Genomic DNA, 27,703 nt, shown 5'->3' with positions numbered 1-27,703 from the left:
AACATTACAAAAAATCAACTCACTACACTATTGCCTACCAAAGTGGTAATCATTATTATTATTATTTTTAGAATAAAGATGATAAAATTAGATATAAGTGTCAGTAGAAATAAGCTGCTTTACTGCAGTTCCTACTCTGTCAGCTCTGGTTTAGGTAGTAGTGAACATATATTTTAATGGTGGGGGGAAAACTACTGCCCAATCCTGAGCTGCCCGGGGCATGCGGCTGTGGCAGTGTCAAAAATGGCTGCAGCCGCATCCTGCATGCTTTGGGCAGCCACTAGTGGTTCCTCGGGAGAAAGGTACTTCCCCCTAGGGAGAAGGGGACCACCAGCAAAAAGGTCGGCGGTGAATCAACAACCTCCGTGTAGGATGACAAGCCCAACACGGAGGCTCTGGATGCCGTGGAGCAATGCTCCACCGGTCCCACCTCCCTCCCTACTCCTTTCCCCCAGCACGCCTCCCCCCGCCCTCTCCCCACCTCCCCGTAACGCCTCCTCCTCACCCTCTGCCCGCCTCCCCCCTCTTCGGAATGCCTCTCCCCACGCAGCCGCTTACCTCTCCACTGCTTGGCGGTCTGCGCGACTGCCGAGCAGCAGAGGTCGGGCGCCTGCCAGCACTGGGCTACCACCGCCGCTTGGGCCCTCCAACGTGCCTTACAGCACAATTTTGACTGTGCGCGGTGAGCAGGCGCACCGAGCTCAGGATTGGGCTCTAAATTTCTATCTTCTTACTGCCAAAGTAACCTAAACTTCTGACCTGGTGCTTTTAGATCAACAAATCTGGGGGGAAAAGAGATGGCTGTGATTCCACTTCTTTCTGAACATACACATTACAACAGTCATCATTAGAGCCTTTTCCGTATGTGTTTCAAGACAATGATGACGTCACATCAGGGTTAGACCATCCATGAGATGAGGTGAAGTGGCTGTTTTGACTGGTGGATGGGCACAGGTGCCCATTACTCACCCCTTAGCCCAGGGCTTTTCAGACCGGGGCGTTGTGATGCCCCAGCCTGTGGCCCTGGCCTGTTTCCCCTTAAGGGGCGAGGGCAGCCAGAAGGCAGGGAGGAGGCAGCGGCACGATTCCCAGGATCGCTAAACTGGAAGTGGAGTGCGATCGTTCCACTTTCACTTGTGAAGCATCAGGGAGCCCTACGGACAGCTGCGCAGGGCTCCCTGCACCCCCAGGAAGCTGTAGGAGATTCTGGTAAGTGTACCCAAGTCCCTGCAGCCCCCCTGAGCAGCGCAATCCTGGGGATTGCTCCACTGCCTTGCCCCTGCAAGAACTTACTGCGGCTTTCAAACTCCCTGGGAGTTTGAAAACCTCAGCCTTAGCCCATTGCCCACCTTTGCAGCCTCTTCAACCTGCCCTCACTTACCCCTGCATACCTCTTTTTCCTTGATCTGCTGCTCAGTTTTTTGAATCAGGAGAGCAGAGCAAGGCCAGAACAAAGACCCAGTAGAAGCACGGCTGCAGCCGCACAAAAAAAGGAACCTGTTTTTTGAAAAGCAGAGAGGTGCTTTTTCCTGACTTCCTTGCTCTGGTCCTGCTCTGCTACTTTGTTTCCAAACAGAGTGGAAAAACAAGGAGGAAGAACAAGGTAAAGAAGGGATAGTGGCTGGACTGTCTGTAGCACTGCTGCAGTGAGAGGGTTCCTACTACTACCCTGCAGCTGTCAGCCACTCTCTTTCTCTACCAGTAGTGCTTTTAAATCAGCCGGGTGGTGAGAACTTGAGAGCAAATTCTCTCTGTCTGGTCAGTTTAGAAGCAGCACCATGGGGGGAGGCAGCAATGGAGAGGTTAGGGGTTCAACACACACATTAAAATGTACACTATAAGAAAAAAAAGGGGGAGATTTGAGTGTCACTCTAGACACCAGTGTGGCTCAGGAAAGGCCTATTTATATACTATTGACAACACACACAAACTGAAAGTAGTAGAGCTGATTTCACTATCTTCCATTAGGTTTTGGAATTGTGAGCTGTCAACACAGAAACAATGTGAGTTGCAGAACACTGAAGTTGATGTGGCTTAATCTGGGAGATTAAGCTCATGAGTTAACACTTGTCTCATGACAGCTGCCTCACATATGAAAGAAGTGATCTTTGTAAATAAATATAATCAGGAAAAGCAGCCTTATGTTTAGTGCTTCTGAAAGTTATAAAATATATTCCCAGCTGTTTTCTAATTAAAATAAATGAAAATATAAATACATGATATACAAAAGTATAGTATTTACATACATGCTCAGTGAAAATGTGTATCTAATTTTCAGAAAGTTGAGAACTCACCAACAGTGGCTTCGAAGCCCATTTTACTGATTGCAGAGAATACGTACAGCTGAGTTAGACATAAACAACGTTAATTATCACATAGATTTATGTTTCTAGTAACAATGCCTGACAAAAGCTGCTAGTCATCAGTTCAGAAAACCTAAAATCATGCTGATTTATGATACATGCACAGAAGACAGAACAGATTCCACTGCAGTTCTCTGTTATGTAGGCAATGAAAATTACAGGATCTTATTATCTCTCTTTCTACCAAGCTGGAACTGAAGAAAGTATATATGGGGTTCCTGGGGTGGTTTTCAATCCAGGCACTAGCTAGACCAGACATCTTAGCTCCAGCAAGGTGGCTGTTTCACATGCTGTCACTTCAAACTCTGAAATTTTTACCATAATTTTCACATTAGCTGATGCTACTTTCACTGCTTGTTGTTGTAACTTTCTGGGAAAATCATTTGTCCAAAGGGAAAAAACATCAGTTGTAACGTCAGAAAAAAAATCATTACTTTAAACTATAACCAACCAACATTAAAAAAAACCAATCTATATAAGTCTGTACTAATGTAGTAATGAAATCAGATCTTACTGTGGGTGCTGCAATCAATAGCATGATGCCACAAGTTGAAGCTCTTTTCTTCAGACGATCTGATATTATACCTGCCAAAATTCCACCTACAGAAAAGATATGGGGGACATAACATATCACAGAGGTTCATACATATTCATGAATGCATGAATTATTCTTAACGACCATCTTTTCCTATATTTAAACCTATTAATTGATGTTGCTTGTTTTTAGGAATCAACCTTAAAAATGGCAATGCTAATGCCAATACGTTTTTTATTAATTTATGCACTACACAGGACACAGATAATAAAAGATGGAAGATTTTATCTACTTTTATGCTTTAATCAATAAAAGAGATAAAAAATTATATTAACACATTTAAGAACATAAGAAAAGGCTTGCTGGATCAAGCCCAAGGTCTATATAGTCCAGTTTTCTGTATCTCACAGCAGCCCACTAGATGCCTCAGGGAACACACAAGACCACAAGATACTTGCATTTTGCTGCCACTCCCCTGCATTTGGCATTCTATTTACCCCTTTGATCCCTTCACCTTTTTGGCATTATTCTCTTTCTTTGGGTAATCTAATTGTTCTGATGGCCTTAACTGCCATTTTAAAACTGATTAAAGACCTTTTTTACCATTTTACCTTGACCTCTCATTTTCTGTTCAATATCAATATTTAGCTGCCTCATCATTTTCCTCTGAATTTCCTGGAAATGTCTCAACCTGAACAAGATAAAAATGGTGCTGCAACCCCTTCAACCAATAGCTTTAACTATCACTCTCTGAGTTAAGAGATGTCAACATCCAAGAATATAGACCTTTGATTCCTACTTTTCTTTTCTGCTCATGCCCAAGCTCTTACTAAATCAAATCTTTACATTTCCAAAGAACTGTCCTTTGCCACAAGTCCACACCAGACAGTAAAGCTATGAACTCATTCTTGTTGTCTCATCATAGCAACTGAGTTTGTGTGATCAGCCCCTACCCTATTTTTTTTGCTTGTATTTGTGTATTTTAAACCTGATTTTATATATGAAGATCCTGTATGTGAAAGATTTAAAGTAATAATTCACAGTATCTAACTTACCAATGATTCCCCCAACATCAAATAGGGTTGAAAGATCACCTGCTTTTTTGGCATCAAGGTGTTCTGGCAGTAAATGAAATAAAAGTATATCAAAAATAGTTTTGAACATGTTATTAAACAGTTTAAGATTAAAGCTAATTGAGAAGAAACTAGTTAATCACTTTCCCCACCCCAGTCCTAATCCATCAAAAAAAGAAGGAATTACATTATTGAATATGAGTTATCATTTTGGAAAGATAATGAACTGTTGTCCATTCTCTTGTACTATATATCCAAGATTGAAAAGGAAAGATACCACATTTAAATTTATTGTGCAACTGACTCAGAAAAGGCCCAGTGTTAGTTCCTATTTTAGGATGTATGGATATATACCAGGCTTCTGACTCCTCACAGAATATCTGCCAAGTTTGAAGACAAGTGATAAATAATATATTCTACTTCCTAGCACAAGTGCCTATTACCACACAAGCAGAGTTCTTCTTCCTGGGAAACAGCCTTTATAAAGTTCCTCTAGAATAGAAGTTAACTGTAATTTGCAGTTAGGCTATTAAAACAAATGAAGTAAAGCTGTAACAGTATATATTGAACAATTAGAATTTTTAAGTGCTTACTAAAACTGGTGAGGAAATAAATAGTACTTGTCTACCACACACAACTTCCTATAATTACATAAAAATTTGTGTGCGCACGTGTGTGTGTGTATGTGAGAGAGAGAGAGATACAACTCTTCCACAAAGCCATATTTTCAGCTAGTCAGTTACCATTTCAGACCTGAGATGTGGAAGATCTGCAATTAGGAACTCTGGTTGGCAACCTTCAGTCTCGAAAGACTATGGTATAAGCCTACAGCACCTGGTATTCCCAGGGGGTCTCCCATCCAAGTACTAACCAGGCCTGACCCTGCTTAGCTTCTGAGATCAGACAAGATCGGGCATCTGTAGGGTAACAGTTGCTGCTCACATCTATTATTTTACTAATTAGCAGCCCTTGGAGGGCTGCTTTGAAGATCAAGGAATGGTGCTCCATTAGAGAGAGGTGTCTAGTCCTTTCCCTAATTTAAAATCTTTCCAAAACTATTACTAGTGCAGGTTGGGGATAGAAAAGATAGTAACATCTTGCAGAGTGTAGTAATGGTCCTCTACAAAACTAATCAAGCCTTGTAGCACCTTAAAGACAGAAATACATTGTGGCATAAGCTTTCATGCCACTGCAACTGTCCACCATAAGATGCATGAAGTATTATCTGTTGGCAGACATCTATCCATCTATGGGGGACAGAGAAAAAAAGTTTGTAAATAGACTTGCAGCCCAATCCTGAGCTGCCCGGGGTGCCCAGGCTCGGCGGCACCAAGAACAGCTGCTGCCGGATCCTGTGCGCCCCGGGCTACCGCGGGAGGCACCTCGGGAGAAGGGGACTTTCGTCCCCTTCCCCCAGGTAAGGTAAGCAGCCCTGCAATGGAGCTACTCACTTTACCGCCAACCAAAAGGTCAGCGGTAAAGGCGCTTGTGTAAGGCACCGAGTCCTCCACAAGCGCCTTGGATCCTGCGGAGCAGAGCTCCATGGACCCGCCTCCCTCCCCCCAGCACGCCTCCAGCCCGTCCCCCTCCCCGCATCACACCTCCATGTCACACCTCCCCCTGCCCTCTCTCTGCCCCCACCGGCCTCCTCCCCGCCCCCGCCCCCGTCCCCACTTACCGTACCACAGCTCGGCGGTTGAGCCACGGAGGCTGGGCGACCGCCCTGCGCTAGCCCAGCACTGGCCAGCACTGGGCTGGCACGGGTGGGAGCCCAGCGGACAGGCTCCCAAACATGCCTTATGGCACATTTACAACTGTGCTTGGTGGCACGAAGCCGTGCCGCCGAGCACAGGCTTGGGCTCTTAGGCTGCAATCCTATCCACACTTTCCTGAAAGTAAGCCCCATTGAACAAAACAGGACTTACATTTGAGAAGACCGGGTTAGGATTGTGCCCTTACCTTCATGAAAACTTATGCCACAATGGATGGGTTGTAGTTGTAGTTAGCATGACCAAGTGTCTAGAACCTTCTCTAGATACAACACTTTGTGTTAATCTTGTAAGGTGCTATAGACTTTGTTGTTTTTGCTGCAATAGATCTATCCTTCTGTGACTGGTATGCAAAGTCATCTTTTTCTAGCTTGCAGGACCAGAAAAACACAGTTTTCAGGTACTGAATAACATAGAATATCCACAGTGCAAGCCATAGCTGATAACTGTTTGCAATGTTTGCACTTCTACTGTAACTGTGATAATGATATGGCTATGAAACCTAATTGAAAATAGGTTCACTATCAGATTCAGAGAAACTATTTTCTGATTTTTAAGGAAGACTGCCAAGTTAATTGAGCCCAAATATGAATTCACCCATCAATCACTACCTATAACTAATGTTATCACTATGAAATTTTTTTTTCACAAATCTAATCTTCAGTAAAATCCATCACAATTATACTCTCTCATTTATGAACCACAAATAGTTGTACCTTTATATGAACACTTTTACATGCTTCATGATTAAGTTAACACAGACACTTACCTACATTTGTGATGTACAATGGAAGCCAGAAAAGGAAAGTATAGCTGACCAGTTTGGCAAATAACAGACAGAGAGAAAATTCTACAACTCCCTACAGAGAAAGGAAATTAACAAAAAATAAGCAAAATAAAACTAATTAACAAAGCACATTTTGCAGGGTTTGTTCCCATGGGGACAGGTTTAGTACAAATAAAAGACCCTATGCAATAACTAATGTCTTAATCTTACACACTGCATGTTGATATGCCATCTTGTAAGCTCAGGTTTAAGCTACCTAGAATGCTGCAAGAGGACAGTTTGTTCCCTTATTCCAGTACTAAAACTAAACATCAGTACAGGCATAGCAAGTATTGCTTATGCACCTGCTTTTTTTGAGCCCTTGTGTGACACAGGTGAGCCACACTATGGGCTTATCCATGCACCTTAATAAGAAGCAAATGGGTCAGAAATGATATCCTGCACTACTACTTTTCACAGCTGTCTTTATCCAGATTATATTATTATTGCAGGAAACCAGCATGTTAGATTCACACAACTCGGATATCAATTGTGCTTATCACTGTTAGCCCACAACACAGTTGCAGGAACAGCACTAGTGTGTGTGCATGTGGGGAGGGGGGGGGAGAATGGAGGACAGATAACTACTGTTACACAAAACTAGCAAAAGCAAGTCCAGAACACATGCACTTCCTCTCGAGTAATTCTTGTTTTGTTTCCATATTTATAGCTACTGTCAGTAGAAACTGATATATGAAAATGGTCTAAAGCAGTGATTCTCAAACCTTTAGCACCACCCACTTTTTAGAATGCGAATCTGACAGGAACTGACATCATCAAGCAGGAAAATTTTTAACAATCCTAGGCTGCAATCCTACGCACACTTACCCAGGAGTTAAGTCCCATTTACTATCATTGTTAAAAGCATATACATAGTAGCCTGTTAAAAGTACAGATCTGTAACATTTCCCCAAATGTAGTCATGTACCATGGTAGCTTCAAGTGCAATATATTAAAAATAAAATATTGAACTGAATGGGGACCCACCTGAAATTGGTTTGCAACCCACCTAGTGGATCCTGACCTACAGTTTGAAAAACACTGGTCTAAAGGGAATGTACATGACAAATAGAAATAGAAAACATCTCTGCTCTGCTTATCAAATACAAGAAGCTGCTACAGCTGCTGTGGCATAATTCATAGTTAGTGCCATGACAGCTGAGGACATTCATAGGATTGAACTATTAAATCTGGTGTCTCAAGAGTTTCTCTTTTGAGACTCCAAGTTTTGAGCATGTGAAATTGCTGAGAAGATAACAGTAGATACCAATGCTCCACCAATAGTATTTTTCTCTCCTACAAAGCTGTACAGTTAGCTAGCACTCATCAAGAACGATGAGTCAATACTATTATCACTGTTACATTCAACTTTTGCGACAGACAAAAGCAGAGTGCAGGTCAAGTTATAAGTCTGGCTTATAAAAATGACAAATATACTCACAGGAATTCTCAAAGCTCCACTGAAACTTATAGCAGACTTTCCATTTTCACTTCGATCACAGACTCCATTATCAAGACTCAGTGGCTTTGTGCAGTTGTCTTTGACTGGTAGCAGACCCTGCATCTCTGTATCCTACAAAAGACCCCATGACATTCAACAAAAGCAGTTCAGATATACATCATTTTTATAAACAAAGCAATTCTTCAAACACCATTCATACTAGAAAAACAACATGGTTAACAAGGGTTAACGCGTCAAATTAGTTTTTTCCCACTCAACATTATATATGAAGATTAATCCTCAGTAGATGACTTTTGTGAAAGGTAAACTGAAATAATTATTGTTACTATGCAGGCTTATTTTCACTTGTCAGAGTAAAAGGCCACATGATGTGGTCTTATGCACTGGGAAAGGACATATGAGTCCTGAAAGTTTTTAAAGGTATAATCTTTATTGATGCACTGGCTAGGTCACAGAATATTCAAGGCATATGCCTAAAGAATCTCTCTAGACAGTGACTTGAAATCTAGAATGCATTGTTTCGTCTTTCTAATTGTTAGCAAAGTTTCAATTGAACAAGCAGCAGAAAGAAGAGTTAGAAAAGATGACGTGTGAATTGGCTTCCAGCAAAAGAGAATACATGCCTAACAGTTTTCAGCTGTTGGATAAATGTGCAATCTGACAAACATTATTATTTATTTCTGCATTTACATCCTGCTCTTTCTCCAAATAGTTCAGAGGAGCATAGGGATTTCCTTATTCCCTTTTCACAGCAATTGTCTGAAGAAGGTTAGATTGAGAAAGACAATGACCCAGGATCACCCAGTAAACTTCATGGCTATGGGGGATTTAAATCCAAGTCTCTTTGACTCAACACTAAGCAATTATGTGGAGACAGAAGGTGAGTGAACACATGCATTTACTACTGCTACTTTTTTTTAAAGTACCCTCAAAACATTTCACAAAGACCAAAAAAAGGGGGGACGGACGTAGAGTGATTCCCCACGACCATATACCAGAAAAACTGGTCTTCCCTTATAAACAGGGACAGCCGAAGTATGGGTAATTAAATATAAGTGATTGTACTGATTTATATTTGCCTTCATCCTGAAGCTTTTAAAAGCTTTTAATTATAAACATATTTTTGCTTTACCTGAAATTTGTTTGTTTTCTTAGTGCTTAACTTTGGTATTTGAATCCTATGTGACCCATTCATGTAACTTTTTGAATTCTGAAAGACATTTTTATAAGAGTTATTAATAGAAAAAGTAAGAGCACCTTTGCTATGTTTGCAAGCCTTTCTTCAAGTTGGATGGTAAAAAAAAAAAAAAAGAGGATGAGGAACAGATCTGAATTATTTGTTTTTCCCCTTTCCTCCTCCCCCCTCGATCACCTAGCTTGTAAACTAGTATTTTGAAAAGGAAAAAAAAATACAATGGATGATGTCTTATAACATCTTTACTTACATGAGATGATGTACTTGTACAGTTTGCATCCTTAGGATCTGAAACAGAACAGGGTAAAATACAGTTCATGAAAGAGTAGATTATTTTCCAAGATACAGCTAAGACACGATGACTAAAAATACATGTAAAAATACATAAAATATCATACATTTACCATGAAACATGCTTCTTTGTGAATGCAATGAAAAACTGTTTGTATTTTGCATTCAGTGTAATTAAAATCACCCATAGCCTTGGTTCAGACCTATACACTTTTGCAGATGGGGATAAGGCTGCTGAATCACATGCACACTCTCCTGTCCCGTCCATTCTGTATTCTCACCCCACATTTCTTGCCTAATTTTTGAGGCTTCTGAACACTTGAGTCATGTTATAGAAAATAGATAGAAGCTGGATGTATTTTGTGGCTATGAACACAAGCTGCGGATTAATTATATTTGTTTTGATTATGGGCCATTTTTCAAAAGGCCATGATTATTATATTTATTGTTTTGATAAGATATTCAGTTACACACAAATCCATTTCAGCCCAGGCACTTACGTTCAATAAGAAACATGAAGCAGACTATTCCCATTACGAATATTATAACACCTGGAACCACAAAAGACAGACCCCAGCAAGTAGACACCCAATAGCCAGCTATCAAGGACCCTAAAATATTCCCCACTGAGGTATGAGAGTTCCATAATCCCATTATCAATCCTCTCCTACAACAAACAAAAGAGAAAAACAGTTTCTGTTAATCTTCTCATCAACCTTAACAGGACAGGCATAAATGCATTCAAGTTTTCAAAATCTTGAAATATTTAATGAGTTGGGGCATTTCTCAGTGGTTATTGGAGTTTCAGTACTAACTGCAAACCAGAAATACAGAGTGCTTGAATTTCCATTGGTCAGCCCTCTATAAAGCCAAACATTATACAGAAAGTGGCACGTGGCTGGCGTGAATTGTGCAATACAATTAGCACAGCGGAATAAGGAGAAACTTAGGCACAGACCAAACCTATAGCAAATACACAGAAAAACACATCTGTAAGTCATATCAGCGAGTAGCCACTCAAGTTTGTGATCATACATTTCACTGCAATCCAGGGCTTTCTTCATAGCAAAAGTCACATTGTTCCCTCCTTCCATGCTGCCAATCATCTTCTAACAGAATTCTAGTATCTGTACATATTCCAGCAGCACTTGCCAGCTGAAAGGAGTGACAGCTTTCTCTTGAGAGTTTGTCCATTTGAAAGCAGTAAACATCCTACTCCTGCCAGGGACAATAGGATTCATATGCTGTTTGTTTTCTATGCCAGGATACATGACAGCTATAGGATTGTGCTCCAAAGCAGGCATTGGGAGGGTCACCAAAGCAGCCACTCTTTAGGCTCACTCAAAAAAGCAGACAAAGGAAGCTCAATTCCAAACAATTATGAATTTATACATCCCTACACGCATTTTCTGTAAGTCCCACTGAACACAATGGGACTTACAACTTCTGGGTAGACATACATATATAGAAATGGTATGTATATAATGGATGGGACCTCTCCCTCCCCTCTAGCAAGAAGAAGTTCAAAATGCTGTTGGCTTCCCCTGCCCTTCCCCCCCCCCATTGCAATGAGTAAAAGATCAAGAAAAGGAGTAAAGATCAAGAACAAGTAGCTTTTGCTGCTGCCTCTTCTACTCGCCACAAGTAAGGGAGAGAGATGGCTGCCCTTCAAAGTAAAAAACCTGGAGAGGACTAGCTGTGGCAAAGGAAGGCTTGGCCAGGAGGTAGTCTAGGATACCATCTCACTTCTTCTGAGGACTCAAAATTCACTAATATCAAAAGCCATATGAGTTTTGCTAACATACATTCAAAAACTCACTCACAGATTAAGAGGTGAAAACGTGGGAAAGAAGTACTTGGATACTTCATGGCAAAACAAAAAAAACCTCATAGATCTCATGAATTTTGTATTTAAAAATGCAATTATTCTGTGGGAAATGCTCACTTCCACATGGGTTTTTGCTTGTTTCGTCTTGGCCATAGAAGCCTTTTTCAGGTCACTTCTCATACTTTCATTTGAGAACTTTCATAACCAAAAAGAAGTACAGAAGGCTGGGTCTGGAGCATTTCCTTTATGGTTCATAAATACCTTCACTGATACGAGGGTCGCCCAGAAAGTAGTGCACCACATTTTTTTTCTCAGCCTACAGTAATGGTACGAATGCGAAACTTTAGATATACATTATTTGAATTTTCAGGAGTGCGCACACAAATTTTTGGTTTCTTCAGACAGATAGCGTAGCTGCAGCAGTGTTTCGAAATGGCGTCTGTAAGTGATGTACGTTACAAGCAGCATGTCATCATTGAATTTCTCACTGCGGAGAAAGAAACTGTTGGGAACATTCACAAACGTTTGTGTACAGTTTATGGAGAATCTTCAGTCAACAGAAGTACGGTTAGTTGCTGGGCACAGAGGGTGAGGCCATTAGAAGGCGGTTCGGCAGAGCTCCAAGATTTGCAGCGTTCGGGGCGGCCATCCACGGCTGTCACACCTGACAAGACGCAGCTTGCTGATGTTCTCATTCACGAGGACCGACGCATAACAACTAGGCAGTTGGCGATGAAGCTGTCAATCAGCAAAGGAAGTGTGGATGCAATCATCCGTGCTCTTGATTACTCAAAAGTGTGTGCACGATGGGTTCCGTGCTGTCTTACGGTGGACCACAAATCTCTCAGAAAAAACATTTCTTCTGAGTTGCTGAAACGTTTTGAAGATGAGGGGGAAGCGTTCTTGTCCAGGATTGTGACAGGTGATGAAACCTGGGTTCACCATTTTGAGCCCGAAACAAAACGACAGTCGATGGAATGGCATCATCCTCAATCTCCACAGAAGAAAAAATTCAAAGCAACTGCTTCTGCCGGTAAGGTCATGATCACTGTGTTTTGGGACTATGAGGGCGTCATACTCATTGATGTGATGCCAAGAGGCAGCACCATTAATTCTGAAGCTTATGTGAAGACATTAACCAAACTCAAGAAGCGCTTCCATGCATTCAAGCGCCATGCTTCAAGAAGGCTGGCATGCTTCAAGAAGGCTGGCATGCGTTCCTCTTTTATGATAAAGTTAAACAGCATGGATATTTTAAACAACATATTTTAAGAAGATCTCTAATTTGGATATGGGATCAGATAAAATATAAGATATATTTTAAATTACCTAGATGGATAAAACCGCTCGAAATAGCAACCAATCTGAACTGGATTAAAAAAGATCAAAATAAACCATACAGTGACTTGCTGAATAATAAAGGAGAGATTTTAAGTAAGTCTGAGTTAGAAGAGAAAGGAATAAAGCTGGATTGGTGGAATGAAATGCAAATAAGAACAAGATTACGAGAAGACCAAAAAATAGGTCTATATGAAGAAGATATAAGTTTTGATAAAATATTTTTGATTGATGAGGGGAAGTATATAAGAAAAATGTACAGTTTTCTCCTGGAGATGAGAATGGAAGATGAGATAGTTAAAGATGCAATGGTGCGTTGGGCAAAAAATTTTGGATATAATATATTAATGGATGATTGGAATCAAATTTGGAATACAAATATTAAGATAACTAAAGCAGTGACTTTTAAAGAGAACTTATATAAAATGTTTTATAGATGGTGTTTAACACCAGAGAAGTTAGCAAAAATGTACTCTGGGTTATCAAATAAGTGTTGGAAATGTAATGAGCTAGAAGGAACTTTTTATCATATGTGGTGGACATGCGAAAAAGCAAAGAAATATTGGAAAATGATACATAAAGTGTTGCAAGAGATATTGCATTGTGTATTACCATTCAAACCAGAAATATTCCTCCTAAATGCGACATCAGACATTAAAGATCAACCTAAGAAACACCTTATTGTACATATTGTTATAGCGGCAAGAATATTGTTTGCGCAAAAATGGAAATCTATAGATGTACCAACTAAAGAAGACTTAATAGATAAAATCTATGAAGTAGCAGAAATGGAAGTTTTAACAGAAAGAATGAAAGAGAGAGATTTAGATAAATAATGGAATTTTTTTATGATTGGGTAGATAAATCTAGTTAGATAAAATGGAGTGTTTCGTAAAAATTAATTTTTTATATTGATAAATATGCGAACCTTTGTATTGATGATTATTGTGTTTTTTTGTGTTAATTGAATGATGTATGTTGGAATCTGGGGCCAAACCTTATGTGTAACCTGTGTTGTACCCTACCCAAAGTTAAGCCTATTTCCTTTCCTGTATCTGTAATGAATGAATAAAATATATTTTTTTTAAAAAAAAGAAGCGCTTCCAGCGACTTCGGCGCCATAACAACCCAGGTGAATGTTTGATTCAACATGATAACGCTCAGCCTCACACAAGTTTGAGGACTTCGGAACACATCACTAAACAGGGTTGGACTGTGTTACCCCATCCACCCTACAGCCCTGACCTAGCTCCCTCAGACTTCCACTTGTTTGGGCCATTAAAGGATGCCATTCGCGGAAGACATTTTGAGGATGACGAAGAGGTGATTCGCACAGTGCAGAAATGGCTTCGTGACCAGAACAAGGAGTGGTACCGACAGGGCATACATGCCCTTGTGTCTCGCTGGAGGAAGGCCATAGAACTGGACGGAGATTACGTGGAAAAATAGGGAGTGTAGAAGAAACATCATTCTTTCTTGTGTGTAAGTTTCATTGTGTTCAATAAATAATTGTTGAAGAAAAAAAATGTGGTGCATTACTTTCCGGGCGACCCTCGTACTTCATTCTATCATTTTTAACTTGGGAATATCAAATCACTAAATATTTTCACTCTATTATTATAATAACAAAGAACATTTAAAAGCACAATTCTACATAAATATGAAGCACATAAAACCAGTGTGTATGCCTGAGAGAGCAACTGCGCATTTTAGCTATTGGCGAGGCTGACCAGACCATTTAGAATTAATAGAACAGCACTCTGACCATGAGACTTCCTAACCTGCTCTTAAAGCAGATTGTAGGCTTACCTTCCCTTTCCAAACCAGTTGCCAATGCAGGTAACCACACTGGGCCAGCCAGTAGTTTGAGCCAATCCATTAGCTATCTGGAATATTTTAAAAATTGCAGCAGTTATCTTAAAACACACAGGAGATTTAATCCTAGCATAGCATGCTATACTGTACAAATCAAAATTAAAAAGCATTCTCAAAGTTTAAAATTATCAGCAAAAAATATGTAATGACTTTTAAATATATCTTTTTTAGCATACAAAAATATATCTTTTTTAGCATACAAAATATCTATCTTTTGTATGCTAAAATATCTTTTAGCATACAAAAACATATCTTTTTTAGCATACAATATGAGTGAGTTCAGCTCTTCTGCTCTGACCACCTTCCACACACTTGCTTTTATTACCTCTTCTCCCTTGCTATGATTTGATATTCCTGGACCTTCAGGAAAGTTGAGAATGTGGGTGCTTGCTGTCCAACAAAAAGGCATACTTACCATCTTACATTTATCTTCTGGCTAGATTGTTAGGGTGCAATCCTAACCAACTTTCCAGCACTGACATAGCTGTGCGAATGTGGCTTGCACTGCACCCTGCAGTGGGGAGGCAGTCAAGGGGGTTGCCTCAAAATAAGGGCATGGCTGCATTGCTGTTAGGTCAGCACTGGAAAGTTGATTAGGACTGCTCCCTTGGTCTCTGAGGCTGGGCAGAGGCTGCAGTGCAAACAGTCTATGTCCACAGAGGTTGTGGGAGAGCGGCAATGATGAGTGATGAGTCATTGAGAGGTATAGAGGCAGGCAACCTGAATCTTCTCCAGCTCCTTTGCCAGTGAAAAATTATGTCTTTTTTTAACTCACTAATGGTTCAACTTTTTGAATCAACATTTATTAACATCTTAAAATATGTTTCCCCAATTAGCTTCTCAAAGCCCTGTGCATAGAATCAATGGAATCAGGATTCTTTCAGAAACATAGTTTCTCAAATCTGATTATATATACAGACATATATACAGTCTTCTTAATTAAAAACAGGCATGCCCCCTTATCCACAGGGGTTCCATTCAGAACTCCCTGTGAATAGCTGAATCTGCGGATACAGGTGAACATCCATCCCCGTGGTCCCAGAGGTAGCCTCCCCCCTTCGGAGGCAAGAGGAACTCTGCGTCCCTCGCCTCCAAAGGGGCTTCTGAACCCAGCAGAGGCCGGGGACATGGAGAAACTGGAAGCAACTTTTTAATGCCTTTAAAGGCATTAGAAGGTTCGGGGAAACCCTGGAGGACTACCTTGGAGTAACAGAGGATAAGTATAGCAGGTAAGGGGGACAGTAGATGACATCTCTTGACTGTTATTGGGAACAAAATTAAATGGGAAAAGAACACAAGCATACCTACCTGAGCAATAATGTAAAATGACAGGTTGTGTATGTTATAGAAATAGCCAAATCCAAACATTGCAGTGAAGAGTCCACTGGCAAACATTCCTCCTGTGAGATAATATCGAATAGGCAAGCGCTCCCCTATTATGCCACTTTAAAGTAATCCAAAAAGAGAGATTAAACATTTCACAAGCATTTCAAATTAATGCTATAACCCCCAAAATTGAGATATTAAATAAGAATATGTACTTTAGTGTGACAAATCTACTGTATATACTCATGTATAAGTAAAAAATGCCTTAAAATTCACCCTGAAACCATGTGTTGACTTATACATGGGTCAATACAATAAATGACGCTTATAGGAACAGCTGCTAGGTGAGGTGGGGATGGAACTCGGCTGAGAAACAGGACACTGGGGGATGGGGAAAAAAGGAGTAATTTTACTTTTGCAAGTTGGCACCATGGTACATGTTGGCACCAATGATGTGGGCAAGTGAAGCCGGGAGGTCCTGGAGGCCAAATTTAGGCTATTGGGTAGGAAGCTGAAAGCCAGGACCCCAAAGGTAGCATTCTCGGAAGCGCTACCCGTTCCACGTGCAGGACCAGCGAGGCAGGCGGAGATCAGGGGTCTCAATGCGTGGATGAGACAGTGGTGGAGGGAGGAGTGGTTTAGATTCGTTAGGCACTGGTGGTTTTGGGGCAAGCGGGGCCTGTACAAGAGGGATGGGCTTCACTTGAACCAGAATGGAACCAGAGTGCTGGCGCATAACATTAAAAAGGTGGCAGAGCAGCTTTTAAACTGACCCCTGCGGGAAAGCCGAGGGGCATCCAGTTCGGGACCCTTATCCCTATGGGACAAAGACGGGGACGTTAGAGAACAACAAGGTAAAGACAGAGTAGGAGAAGAAATTGGGAATGGTAGCACGATGGGATGTGACAGAGGGTTTGGCACAATGAGAGGTTGCAGGGATAAAGGCGCTAATAAGCAGCCCATCCTGAGGCATTCCATGTTCAAATGCTTTTATGCAAATGTCCAAAGTCTCCGAGCGAAGATAGGAGAACTGGAATGTTTGGTGATTAGGGAAAACTTTGATATAGTGGGCACAATGGAAACCTGGTGGAATGTGGAGAATCAGTGGGATACCGCAATCCCGGGCTATAAACTCTACAGGAGGGACAGGGAGGGGTGTGTTGGAGGTGGGGTGGCCATTTATGTTAAGGAAGGGATAGAATCCAGCAAAGTAGAGATTGGAGGCGGGTCTGACTCCACCATAGAATCTCTGAGGGTTAAATTACCAGCCCTAAGGAGCAATGTAATACTGGGGGCATACTATTGTCCTCCAGACCAGAAACCGGAAGGGGACCTTGAAATGAGGAAACAGATCAGGGAGGTGTCAAGGAGGAACAGGGTTGTAATCATTGGGGACTTCAATTATCCTCATATTGACTGGGTCAATTTGTGTTCTGGTCATGAAAGAGAGACCAGATTCCTTGACATGTTAAATGACTGTGCCTTAGAGCAGCTAGTCATGGAGCCCACCAGAGGACAGGTGACTCTGGATTTAATATTGTGCTGTACTCAGGACCTGGTTAGAAATGTAATTGGTACTGAGCCATTGGGGAACAATGACCATGCTGCAATCTGTTTTGACATGCTTGTCGGCGGAAGAGTACCAGGCAAATCTCTTGACTTCCGACAAGCGGACTTCCCTCAAATGAAGAGGTTGGTTAGAGGGAGGTTGAAAGGGAAGGTAAAAGGAGTCCAATCTCTTCAGAGTGCATGGAGGCTGCTTAAAACAACAGTAATTAGAGGCCCAGCAGAAGTGTATACTGCAAAGGAAGAAGGGCTCCACGAAGTCCAGGAGGGTGCCCGCATGGCTAACGAGCCAAGTTAGAGAGGCCGTAAAGGGCAAGAATGCTTCCTTCTTGGAAATCTTGCCCTAATGAGGAGAATAATTTTCAACCTGTTCATAAATGACCTGGAGACAGGGTTGAGCAGTGAGGTGGCTAGGTTTGCAGACGACACCAAGCTTTTCCAAGTGGTGAAGACCAGAAGTGATTGTGAGAAGCTCCAGAAGGATCTCTCTAAACTGGCAGAATGGCAGCAAAATGGCAGATGAGTTTCAATGTAAGTAAGTGTAAAGTCATGCACATTGGGGCAAAAAGTCAAAACTTCACATATAGGCTAATGGGTTCTGAATTGTCTGTGACAGATCAGGAGAGAGATCTTAGGGTGGTGGTGGACAGATCGATGAAAGTGTTGACCCAATGTGCGGCGGCAGTAAAGAAGGCCAATTCTATGCTTGGGATCAAAGTTGCCCTAAAGTTGAAAATTTGGCCATCCTGATATACATAAATGATCATACATAAATGATCATATATAAATGATCATATACATAAATGATCATAAATGATCATCGATCATACAGGTCGATAAAAGTATCGACCCAATGTGCGGCAGCAGTGAAGAAGGCCAATTCTATGCTTGGGATCATTAGGAAGGGTATTGAGAACAAAACGGCTAGTATTATAATGCCGTTGTACAAATCTATGGTAAGGCCACACCTGGAGTATTGTGTCCAGTTCTGGTCTCCGCATCTCAAAAAAGACAAAGTAGAAATGGAAAAGGTGCAAAAGAGAGCGACTAAGATGATTACGGGGCTGGGGCACCTTCCTTACGAGGAAAGGCTACGGTGTTTGGGCCTCTTCAGCCTAGAAAAGAGGCGTCTGAGGAGGGACATGATTGAGACATACAAAATTATGTAGGGGATGGACAGAGTGGATAGAGAGATGCTCTTTACCCTCTCACACAGCACCAGAACCAGGGGACATCCACTAAAATTGTGTTGGGAGAGTTAGGACAAAAGAAAATATTTCTTTACTCAGCATGTAGTTGGTCTGTGGAACTCCTTGCCACAGGATGTGGTGATGGCGTCTGACCTGGACACCTTTAAAAGGGGACTGGACAAGTTTCTGGAGGAAAAATCCATCACGGGTTACAAGCCATGATGTGTATGTGCAACCTCCTGATTTTAGAAATGGGCTATGTCAGAATGCCAGATGCAAGGGAGGGCACCAGGATGCAGGTCTCTTGTTATCTGGTGTGCTCCCTGAGGCATTTGGTGGGCCACTGTGAGATACAGGAAGCTGGACTAGATGGGACTATGGCCTGATCCAGCAGGGCTGTTCTTATGTTCTTACCATTAATTGTTCTGAGGCAGTAACAGAAAGCAAACAAAAAACAGTAGCCATTTTAGCTCCTTCTCCAAACAGGAAGAGAAGTGAAGGTACTTATGGGAATTATCGTCTATATGAAGGCTGCTACTATGCCAGTGCAGGCACTGTACTCCTCACAAAGCCTACAACTCCCTTCATCTCCCTTCCTGTTTGGAAAAGAAGATAAAATGGTTCTTTTTTATTTGCTTGGGCTTCTTGCAGCTGTCTCACAACAGGTCCTGGCAAGTCATTTTCAAAGAATTTTACACACCCCTGTTTAAACCCCTCCCTGACTTATCCAAGGATAAAAGAAAATTCCATTATTTTGGCTCAAAAACCTGCACTTGACTTATCTGTGAGATTGACTTATGGGTGAATGTCTGCGGTATTTTACCTATATTATTGTAGCAATGTTACAGTATCCATTTTCAAGAATAACTTTTGAGGATGTTACTGGAATTGGCTTGTAGTACAATTTCCTTTCAAGACTCCCAAATACTACTCTACTCAAAAGTATAAGTTCCTTCACTTGTTACGTGAAAATCCCCTTTTCCCTTCCAAGTTGTGATTTTTATATCTGGTTATGTTATTTTGGATCATACAGACCAAGCAAGCAGGCCACTCCTCCCCCAGCACATGTTTCTAAGGGCCATGGCCAAGCTACAAACACATGAATTACACAAACCCCCACTTCCTTGCAGAACCTAATCACTGTGTCTCCTGATTATGCAAAACAAGCCTGCACCTCCGGAGGAAAAAGTCTATTGTTCTTTTGTTGTACTCTTAAGCACCTTATGCAATTGCCTCCCTCCCCCCAGAAGGTCAGCCTGGCTGGTAAGCTGCCTTCTTTCCGGTTCATCACATACTCCACGTGTACCATTGCATTACTGAGCATGGGCACAGCTCTGGGATACTTTCGGTCATTTCTAGATCAACTTCCAGGTCAGACAACTCTTATAAGAGAGAACACAGAGCACATGTCTCTCTCTCTCTGATTGCTCTCCTGCGGGAGTGGTCCTGCGGGACTCTTCCTCCAACTGCCCCCCCCCGACAGGTAAATATATCTTGCGTCTAAACTCCCTCCCTTCTTCCCTATCTACTCCTCCCTTCTCCCCCATCTTTAGTCAGCAACTGGGTTTAGCAGATTAAGGAACCCCTAAATACTTCCCTACACCCTATCCATTTCTGATTCCTTTTCGGATGCACCCAAATACATAGCACATGCATCCACCACTAGCTAGGTACACTATACACAAGTACTAGAAATCTATACTTATCAATTCTCCATGTGTATTATGTCTACCTTTGTGTGTTTTTGCAATAAAAATATAATCCTTTGATTGAAAGTTATCTTTCTCCCAGTCTTCTCATTAAGCTAGACAAGGGATCTCTTTGCTTAACGCTGTCTTGGTATCCAGCCTATGGTCCCAAAAGTTTCCAAAAGGCTAATATACTAATTCCCCTAAACAAAGCAGCCTTTTTGGTAACACACTGAGTACTGAAATAAGTGATTCCTACATATCCACATAGTATCCACTACCCATAGTCAACCTGTTGTGGCAAGGGAGCAAAGAACATGGAAAATTCTGGTCTTCCTATCCAATCCCATTCCTCCCCCTCCCAAATCTGGACTGATGAAGAGGCACAGTTGCTTCTAGCAACAAAGTTCAATTATAATGATCAGATGCATAGTTCTCTTTGGTCAGCATGGAATGGGAGAGCAACAAAAGATGAACAAAGGATCACCTACAAAATCTTTTTGGTACAGGAAAAAGAAAGATGGGGTTTCCTTCTAGTTTGTATTCAAACTTGTATATACTTTTGTATTTCAGGCTCAAATGGCTTTAATTTGTCTTCCAAAAACAAGAATTACAGGCAAATGAAGTTGATAGTGCTCAACTGAAATCACCAATTCTCACTCACAACAGCGATAAAATTTGAAATTATTCATTTTTGAAGCAGCTTTGTTTTTAGTGAAGTACTGTAATAGGGAATGCCCCAGATTTCAGATTCCCAGTCTAAGTAGTCCCCTATATTTATACTTCAGTAACCCCTATCTCCACTCCAGAAATATTGAACTTGAGCTCAGCAACAGGTCAGAGTAATCTTATATACTGACACTTTGATACTATAAAGCAGAATTCAAAGAATAAATGGCTTTACCTCAGATACATTCCAACTGCATAAGCACACAGGAATGAATAATCCAGTGTTCCTAACAATTGTTTGTAGTTGTTCTTATCTAGGAATACATGTATGTAAATTCAATGCACTGAATTACAAATAACCTTCAAACATAATAACACATATTAATGTGTTTCAAGAGGGCTTACAGCACTTAAAAAGATAGTGTGAACAAATTGTCCTTAATTGGATTATATTTGTATGGTTCATCACATTTTTAACAACATTCATGGCTAAAGTGAACAATCTGATATAATGGACAATAGTTTTGTTCTCAACATCACACTAGTCCTTAAATATGGAAAATGCATTTATTTACAAAATAGCTGTCCTTCCACATAAAGCTCCCAGAGTGGCATGCAATTAAGTACAAAATGAAATATCTTTTAAACAGTTTGAATTTCCAGGTACTTAGGATATGTTTTTACAAATGAGGTTCACTCACATTAAGGTGATATATTTGCATTCAGTGACTTACGAAGGCTATTCTGAACTAAGTACAGCTTGGCTGTTAAAAAAAACAAGACTTAAGGAAAACAATTTTATACAGCTCAGAAGTTAAATACCATGGCCACACTACATCTCCATGCAATCTTTATCTGAATTGAGGCAATTGTCATGTTGTGGGACAATTAACTTTATCCCCTGCATGGTTCCTGTCAGACTGAGTCAGCTGGTAACCCATTCTGCAGGTCGCTGTACAGCCAACCAGTACTTAGTTTCAAAACAGAGTTTCAGAATAGCCCTTGTAAAATCGTGCCTGCTGGCCCTTTATTTGACTTCCATGCTTTCAGTCTTTTGGAATGGAATTGTACTTGCAGGACAAAATATGATGTTTTCTTACAGAAGTTATTCTAATTTGTAAATAGCACTTTATTGTCCTTATTTGATTTTGCCCATATAGTAACAAACAAATCTACCACTACTCACCAAATGGCTCCCAGCCACAATGAGACTCATTAAATAACTTTTTAAGAGACTGAATATGGACATTCTCAGCAGATAGAGTACTACAGTGCTTATGCAGCTCTCCCTAAAGTAGAAACATTAAGATAATTAAATGAATCCAATAAACATCTCACTACTAAAATTAATAGCAATTGAACAAAGTCTTCTTAGCAAGATTTCAAAATAGATTTGTGTTCATGGGCTTGTACTCAAAATATTTTCTTTCACGCTCAAAAAGTTTTGGCTGTTGGTCTCAGTTAAAACCAAATTCAAGGAAAAAAAGAAATGTGCTTTTATGTCTTCTTTTTAGAAACTGCATGTTTTCATGAAGTTTAGTACACAAGCAAAAAGAGAGAATGTCTGACACATTACTCAACTATTGTATGGTATAAGGCCAGAGGTACAGTCATGGGGAAGCAGAGCTCTAGGACCTCTCCTTTAGCAGGAGCACTGATATCAGCAGGAGTTGCCTTTGAAATGTTTCAAAGATAGCTGGGAAGAAGCAGCAGGCAAAATGAGAGATTTGCTTAGGAGCTTATTGGCCCAATCCTAACTGGCTATTACTCTGTGAAAGCTATTATGCCATGCAGTTCTCCTGTGAAATCTGGAAGTGGGCTCTGATTGGTAATTGGAGCAATTTGGAGCTCTGGGAAGGCTGTGGACCTCCTAGACCAGCAGTTCTCAAACTCTCTGGGAGAGCAACTATCCAATTTTGCAGTGCTGGTGCTGCTGTGCCTACAGGGTATGCACTGCTTCCTGTGTTGGGGAGACAGTCTTGGAGGCCACTTCAAGGTACGGGAACATTTGTTCCCTTACCTCGGGACTGCATTGCGGCTGCCCCAGTGTTGGAAAGTAGGATAGGATTGGGCCCTAAGTCTTTGCTCAGAAGGCAGGAGGGTGGGGATAAGGCAGAAGAGACATGATGCCCAGCATTCCACTTCTGATCGGGGCGCAGGGGCGCGCTGCCACTCACCACTGTCTGCAGCAGCCTCCCAGTAGTCGGTGGAGCCTGGCACGAGCCTCAGCAGCGATCGCCTTCTGAAGGGGTCTGCACTGGGTAGGGAGCCCTGCTGAGGCTGGCGCCAGGGTTCCCTGAACCCCGGGAGGCTGCTGCAGGCGGCAGCGAATGGCAGCGTGGCCCCTGCGCCCCGATCAGAGGCATGATGCTGGGCATCGTGTCTCTGCCTTCCCCCCTCCCCGCCCCTTAAGGGGGCAGGGCCAAGAGCTCTCAGGCTGGGGCAATGCGACACCCCAGTTTGAGAACCACTGACCTAGACCCTCCCAGAGGCCAGCATGAGCCCCCATGTAAGTTAAAAAGCCGTTTGCTTCTGCTGGCAGCACAACTGCTGCAGAGCCGTCAGGGCCTTCATGCTCGCCTGCCTCCAGAAATACTTGCCACCAAAGTATTTGTAGGATTTTGGGAACCACTAGTTTAGGCGCCTATATCCCTACGTAGCTAGTTGTTGTTAACAGTATTTATATATTGCTTTTCAACGAAAAGTTCACAAAGTACTTTACGGAAAAAATTAAAAAACTAATGGCTAGTTCAAAAAATAGTTAAAATAGTTTTATAAAACTATTTGGAAGTTGAACCAGTATATGGAAATGAGGGAGCTGAGTGTAAGACACATCAAGTGACATTTCATCTCTTCATTTCATACCTGTTCAATATGCACAGTTATGACCATATTTTAATTTGGCAAAGAGGGCTTCAAAAACAGAAAAGGAAGGTGAAAATACATCAAAGCATTCCCAGTTAGATATCATGGAGAAAGGAAGTGCAGATGGTTGCGTAAGATTATCATGACATGGATGACATTCCCTACAGAGTTGCTTGTCACTGTTTTGCAGTGATTGCATGGTTAGGGTCTTGGCAGAGCTTCCCTTCCCTAAAGGTTGAGATAGTCTTGCCAATATAAAATTTTGTCAACCAGTCTCAGTGCATCATTATTTTCCATTTGAGTCTCTAAAAAAGGTTTCTGATTTGACTTTGTATATATGGTTATTGTTTGACCTCTTCCACAGTTATAAATCTATGTTCACTGACACATCCAGAATATCTAATCACATCTAAGCTAATTATGAACACTTTATTATGTACTTTAACTTTACTATAAGTTATGTACGATTTTATTGCTATATGCATGTACTGCAAACAAGGCTACCTGCATGAAACATTAAAAAGTACTTCCTGGTTTGATGTCAGCAGGATGTGTAAATAAAGTATTTCCTTGTTGCTTACCTTAACTATGCTGATTGGTTTTCTTGATAAGTGGAAGCTAACATACAGCATAAAAGTCAGGACAAATGTGAAAGCCTTGTACCTGTAACAAAAAAAAAATGCCTATTCCATTATTTGCAGCTATTTTGTTTGTTAAAGATGAAACCTGCAATCATTTTAAGTGTGCTTGACTGTAATACTCATTTTCTTAGTCCCATTCTATGCACAGGTGTTGAGAGATTAGAGCAGAGGTTCCCAAACTGGTAACTGTTTGCAGGGGAGGGGAGGGGAGGGGCAGCAAAAGAGATTCCCTGGCTAGGGCATCACAACACCCCAGTTTGGCAACCTCTGGATTAGAGTAAAATATGTGACTTTCAATTTTATAGTACACTCCTCAAAATGTTCTATAAAAAGAAAGCTTACTGAAATGATCCCTTAACCCCACCCCGTAATATCACTACCACCTCCAGCATGTCTGGGGGAGGCCTTCTGAGGCATCTGAAAGGCCTAAAGCCCCAATTTCTGGTTTTCTGGCAAAAACCAGAAGTGTTGTTTAAGGCCCTTAGAAGGCCTTTGGAGAGCCGAGGAGGGCCTCCCCGGTCCTCCAAAAGCCTTCTAAGGGCCTAAAACATTATTTCCAGTTTTTGCCCAAAAACCAGAAGTGAGGTTTTAGGCCTTTTAGAGGGCCTCCGTGCAGAGCGGCGTGGGAAAGTGGATGGTGTGGCACCCGCCCCCTCCCCTGTGCTGCCAAGGGCATTTGTAACCATTCCCCACCTGGATACAACAGTGCTGATAAGTAGCTTCTGATGGGCCTTTCACAGTATCTGGATGTGAAAGATTATCACTGGTCAGTCTTCATGATATGAAAAACTACATTTCCTGAATTCTGCATATCGGGATTGTTAAAGGCAGAAACATAATTTTGTTCAGTTGGAAAAACTAATTGCAGGTTAGTTCTGGGCTTGGTAGCTGTGTTGGTAGTGGTTGGGCAAGGGTTAGTGCAGGGTCATGTCATATATTTCTACTACTGCAGTGGTTCCCAAATGTTTTAGCATTGGGCCGAACTTTTTAAAACAACACTTGACCAGGACTCACCTTGCTTTATTACAAAAAAATGTTTCATTTTACCAGCTGTTCAAGTCTCTGTTCTTATCTTTTTTACTATGGTGGGGTGGGCATCTTCTGGAGCATTTGTTGAGCTCCTCATTGATCAGATTTGGACCATTCTGGTGGTTGTGCGGTCCCCTTCCCCTGATCTTTAATAAGAGGTGAAGCACAGTCACCTACCCTTAAGAAAATCCAAAATGTGGCTCACTTTCAATAGGGTTCAATACATTTTCCTTGTTAGCTATCAGCTTGTCAGTTTCGCAACCCACCAACAATCAGGTCCCCAACTGAGAACCCCAACTGGCTCCTGTGCTGCCCCGTGGCACAGGACCGCAACAAGACCCTCACCAGAAGAGACTCACCCAGCCATACGGAGCCTCATGCAACGTTTCCAAGTGCTCCAAAAGCCTTCTGATGCCTCCAGAGCACCTTTGAACAGTACTTTGGGTTTTCATCGGAAAACCGGTACTGTTTAACAATGCTCTGGAGGCCTCAGTAGGATTTCAGAGTACCTGGGGATGCAGTGCAGGGCTTCGCTGGCCCACAGGCATGGTGCTGGGGGCTTCTGCCCCCCTGATTTCTCCCCAGGATTGCTACTGCAGCTCCCAATCCATTGGTGGGTTGTGACCCACAGTTTGGGAAACACAGTGCTACCGTATTTCCTAAAAGTATTGCTGTATAATATGATAGGCATAAAGAAATATCTGTATAGGAAAAACATACATTGTCTTCAAACCCACCTTTCACAATTCAATGTAAAGGAATGGGCTTCTAGAGAGTACAAACGTCTCCCTGGATCCAAGGATTCAGTATCCACAGTTTCAATTACGCGCACTTCAAAAATCCCCCATGGTGCCCCTTGTGCAAATGTCTTAACTGCTTTGTGATTTGGTTCCTGGGTCTCCCTGGCTCTTTGCTGACTGCAAAATGGAAGCACTCACAGGAAGTGAGGCAGGGGTCTGAAAAGAATCCCACACTATTCCTTGAACTCTATGATACTGGTTGCGTTCTTTTCAGCAGTTTGCCTCACTTCCTGTGAGTGCCTTTGAGAGGTTCCCGATTCAATTTTGCAGTCCACAAAAAGTCAGTGAGACCCAGGAACAGCAACAGGAAGGCTGCAAACACAGGCAGATAAGGAACTTATGCAATGGGTGGATTTTTGAACGTTTTAGTAGAGTTCTCTTTTATCCATGATTTCCATATTCATGGGGGGTGGGGAACCTATCCCCCAAGGATATGGGGGGACACCTGTTTTACTGTGCAAATTGATCAGAACTTTGTTTCATAACTGAATATTTATTCAATTAAATCATTTATATGCCATCTTTCCTGTGCTAAAGGCAATGCATAACAAAATTAAAAGCAACCTAGTTTGTTTAATATGACATTAAAAACAGATCAGGACAAATGACCCTTTCAAGAAACAGACTATTACTCACCACTGATCTCTTGTAAATGAAGTGATCACATAAATTCCGGGTGGAAGCTCAGCCATCTACTTGGGTACTTGTTTCAAATTTTATTTAGGTGTTCCAGATATTCTTCTTTGACTCTGAGCCTTAGTTCCAAGTTGTCAGTAAAATAAATGTCACTTTATGTCTTAATGTTATCAGCCATTGCCATAAGTGGTTAATTCTTTCAAAAAAATGAACTAGGAAGAAAAGAACGTTAAAAATAATCATACCGTAACAAAATTTCTCAATTATTAAAATTAAAACACAAATTGTAGAGAAGAAATCAAAGCAAGAATTTGCAAGCATTAATTCCTGGATAATTAAGCATTTCTGATTTATTTTTCACATGTTTTTACCTTAACTCCCTTTGTCTTCACAACAACCCTGTGAGGTAGGTGAGACTGAGAGATAGTGACTAGCCCAAGGTCACCCATAAAGCTTCATGGCTGAGCAGGGATTTGAATCTGGATCTTCCAACTCCAGAACCACTACACCATTTGGGCTCATCCTTATCTCTTACTATTATATTAAACAACAAAGCTAGAAAACCATTAGCAAAGAGAGCCATGAAAACAAGCATTACAAGGAAATTAAAAGAGTTACATTGTCAAAAAGCATTTCTGATAAGCAGTTGGTAGCCAGAAATTGACATAATTTAGCCTTATCTGGAACTGGGCTCCTTCAGGAAACTGGTGTCCCTTCCCACTACTGATTTTGCAGTTT

The 27,703-nt window shown here is 41.4% G+C and overlaps 1 protein-coding gene across 1 annotated transcript in view; it reads right to left on the bottom strand.

The window, feature by feature from the left end:
* The window catches only part of SLC37A1 (solute carrier family 37 member 1), a 38,411-nt gene extending 11,390 nt beyond the window's left edge, over nt 1–27,021 (bottom strand). Inside the window, exons 1-13 of the mRNA XM_066620788.1 lie at nt 26,966–27,021; nt 24,441–24,522; nt 22,181–22,283; nt 21,230–21,308; nt 15,864–15,999; nt 14,490–14,566; nt 10,015–10,181; nt 9,474–9,511; nt 8,008–8,139; nt 6,510–6,600; nt 3,954–4,016; nt 2,878–2,963; nt 2,295–2,343 (exon numbers count right to left, since the gene is read on the bottom strand). Coding sequence (XP_066476885.1) covers nt 2,295–2,343; nt 2,878–2,963; nt 3,954–4,016; nt 6,510–6,600; nt 8,008–8,139; nt 9,474–9,511; nt 10,015–10,181; nt 14,490–14,566; nt 15,864–15,999; nt 21,230–21,308; nt 22,181–22,283; nt 24,441–24,522; nt 26,966–27,021 — 1,159 coding nt within the window. The remainder of the gene's footprint in view (nt 1–2,294; nt 2,344–2,877; nt 2,964–3,953; nt 4,017–6,509; nt 6,601–8,007; nt 8,140–9,473; nt 9,512–10,014; nt 10,182–14,489; nt 14,567–15,863; nt 16,000–21,229; nt 21,309–22,180; nt 22,284–24,440; nt 24,523–26,965) is intronic.
* Nucleotides 27,022–27,703: the final 682 nt, after the last annotated feature.

This window comes from Tiliqua scincoides, chromosome 3 (assembly GCF_035046505.1).
Source record: "Tiliqua scincoides isolate rTilSci1 chromosome 3, rTilSci1.hap2, whole genome shotgun sequence".
NCBI classification, from domain to species: Eukaryota; Metazoa; Chordata; class Lepidosauria; order Squamata; family Scincidae; genus Tiliqua; species Tiliqua scincoides.
This window is presented reverse-complemented; position numbering and strand designations above follow the sequence as displayed.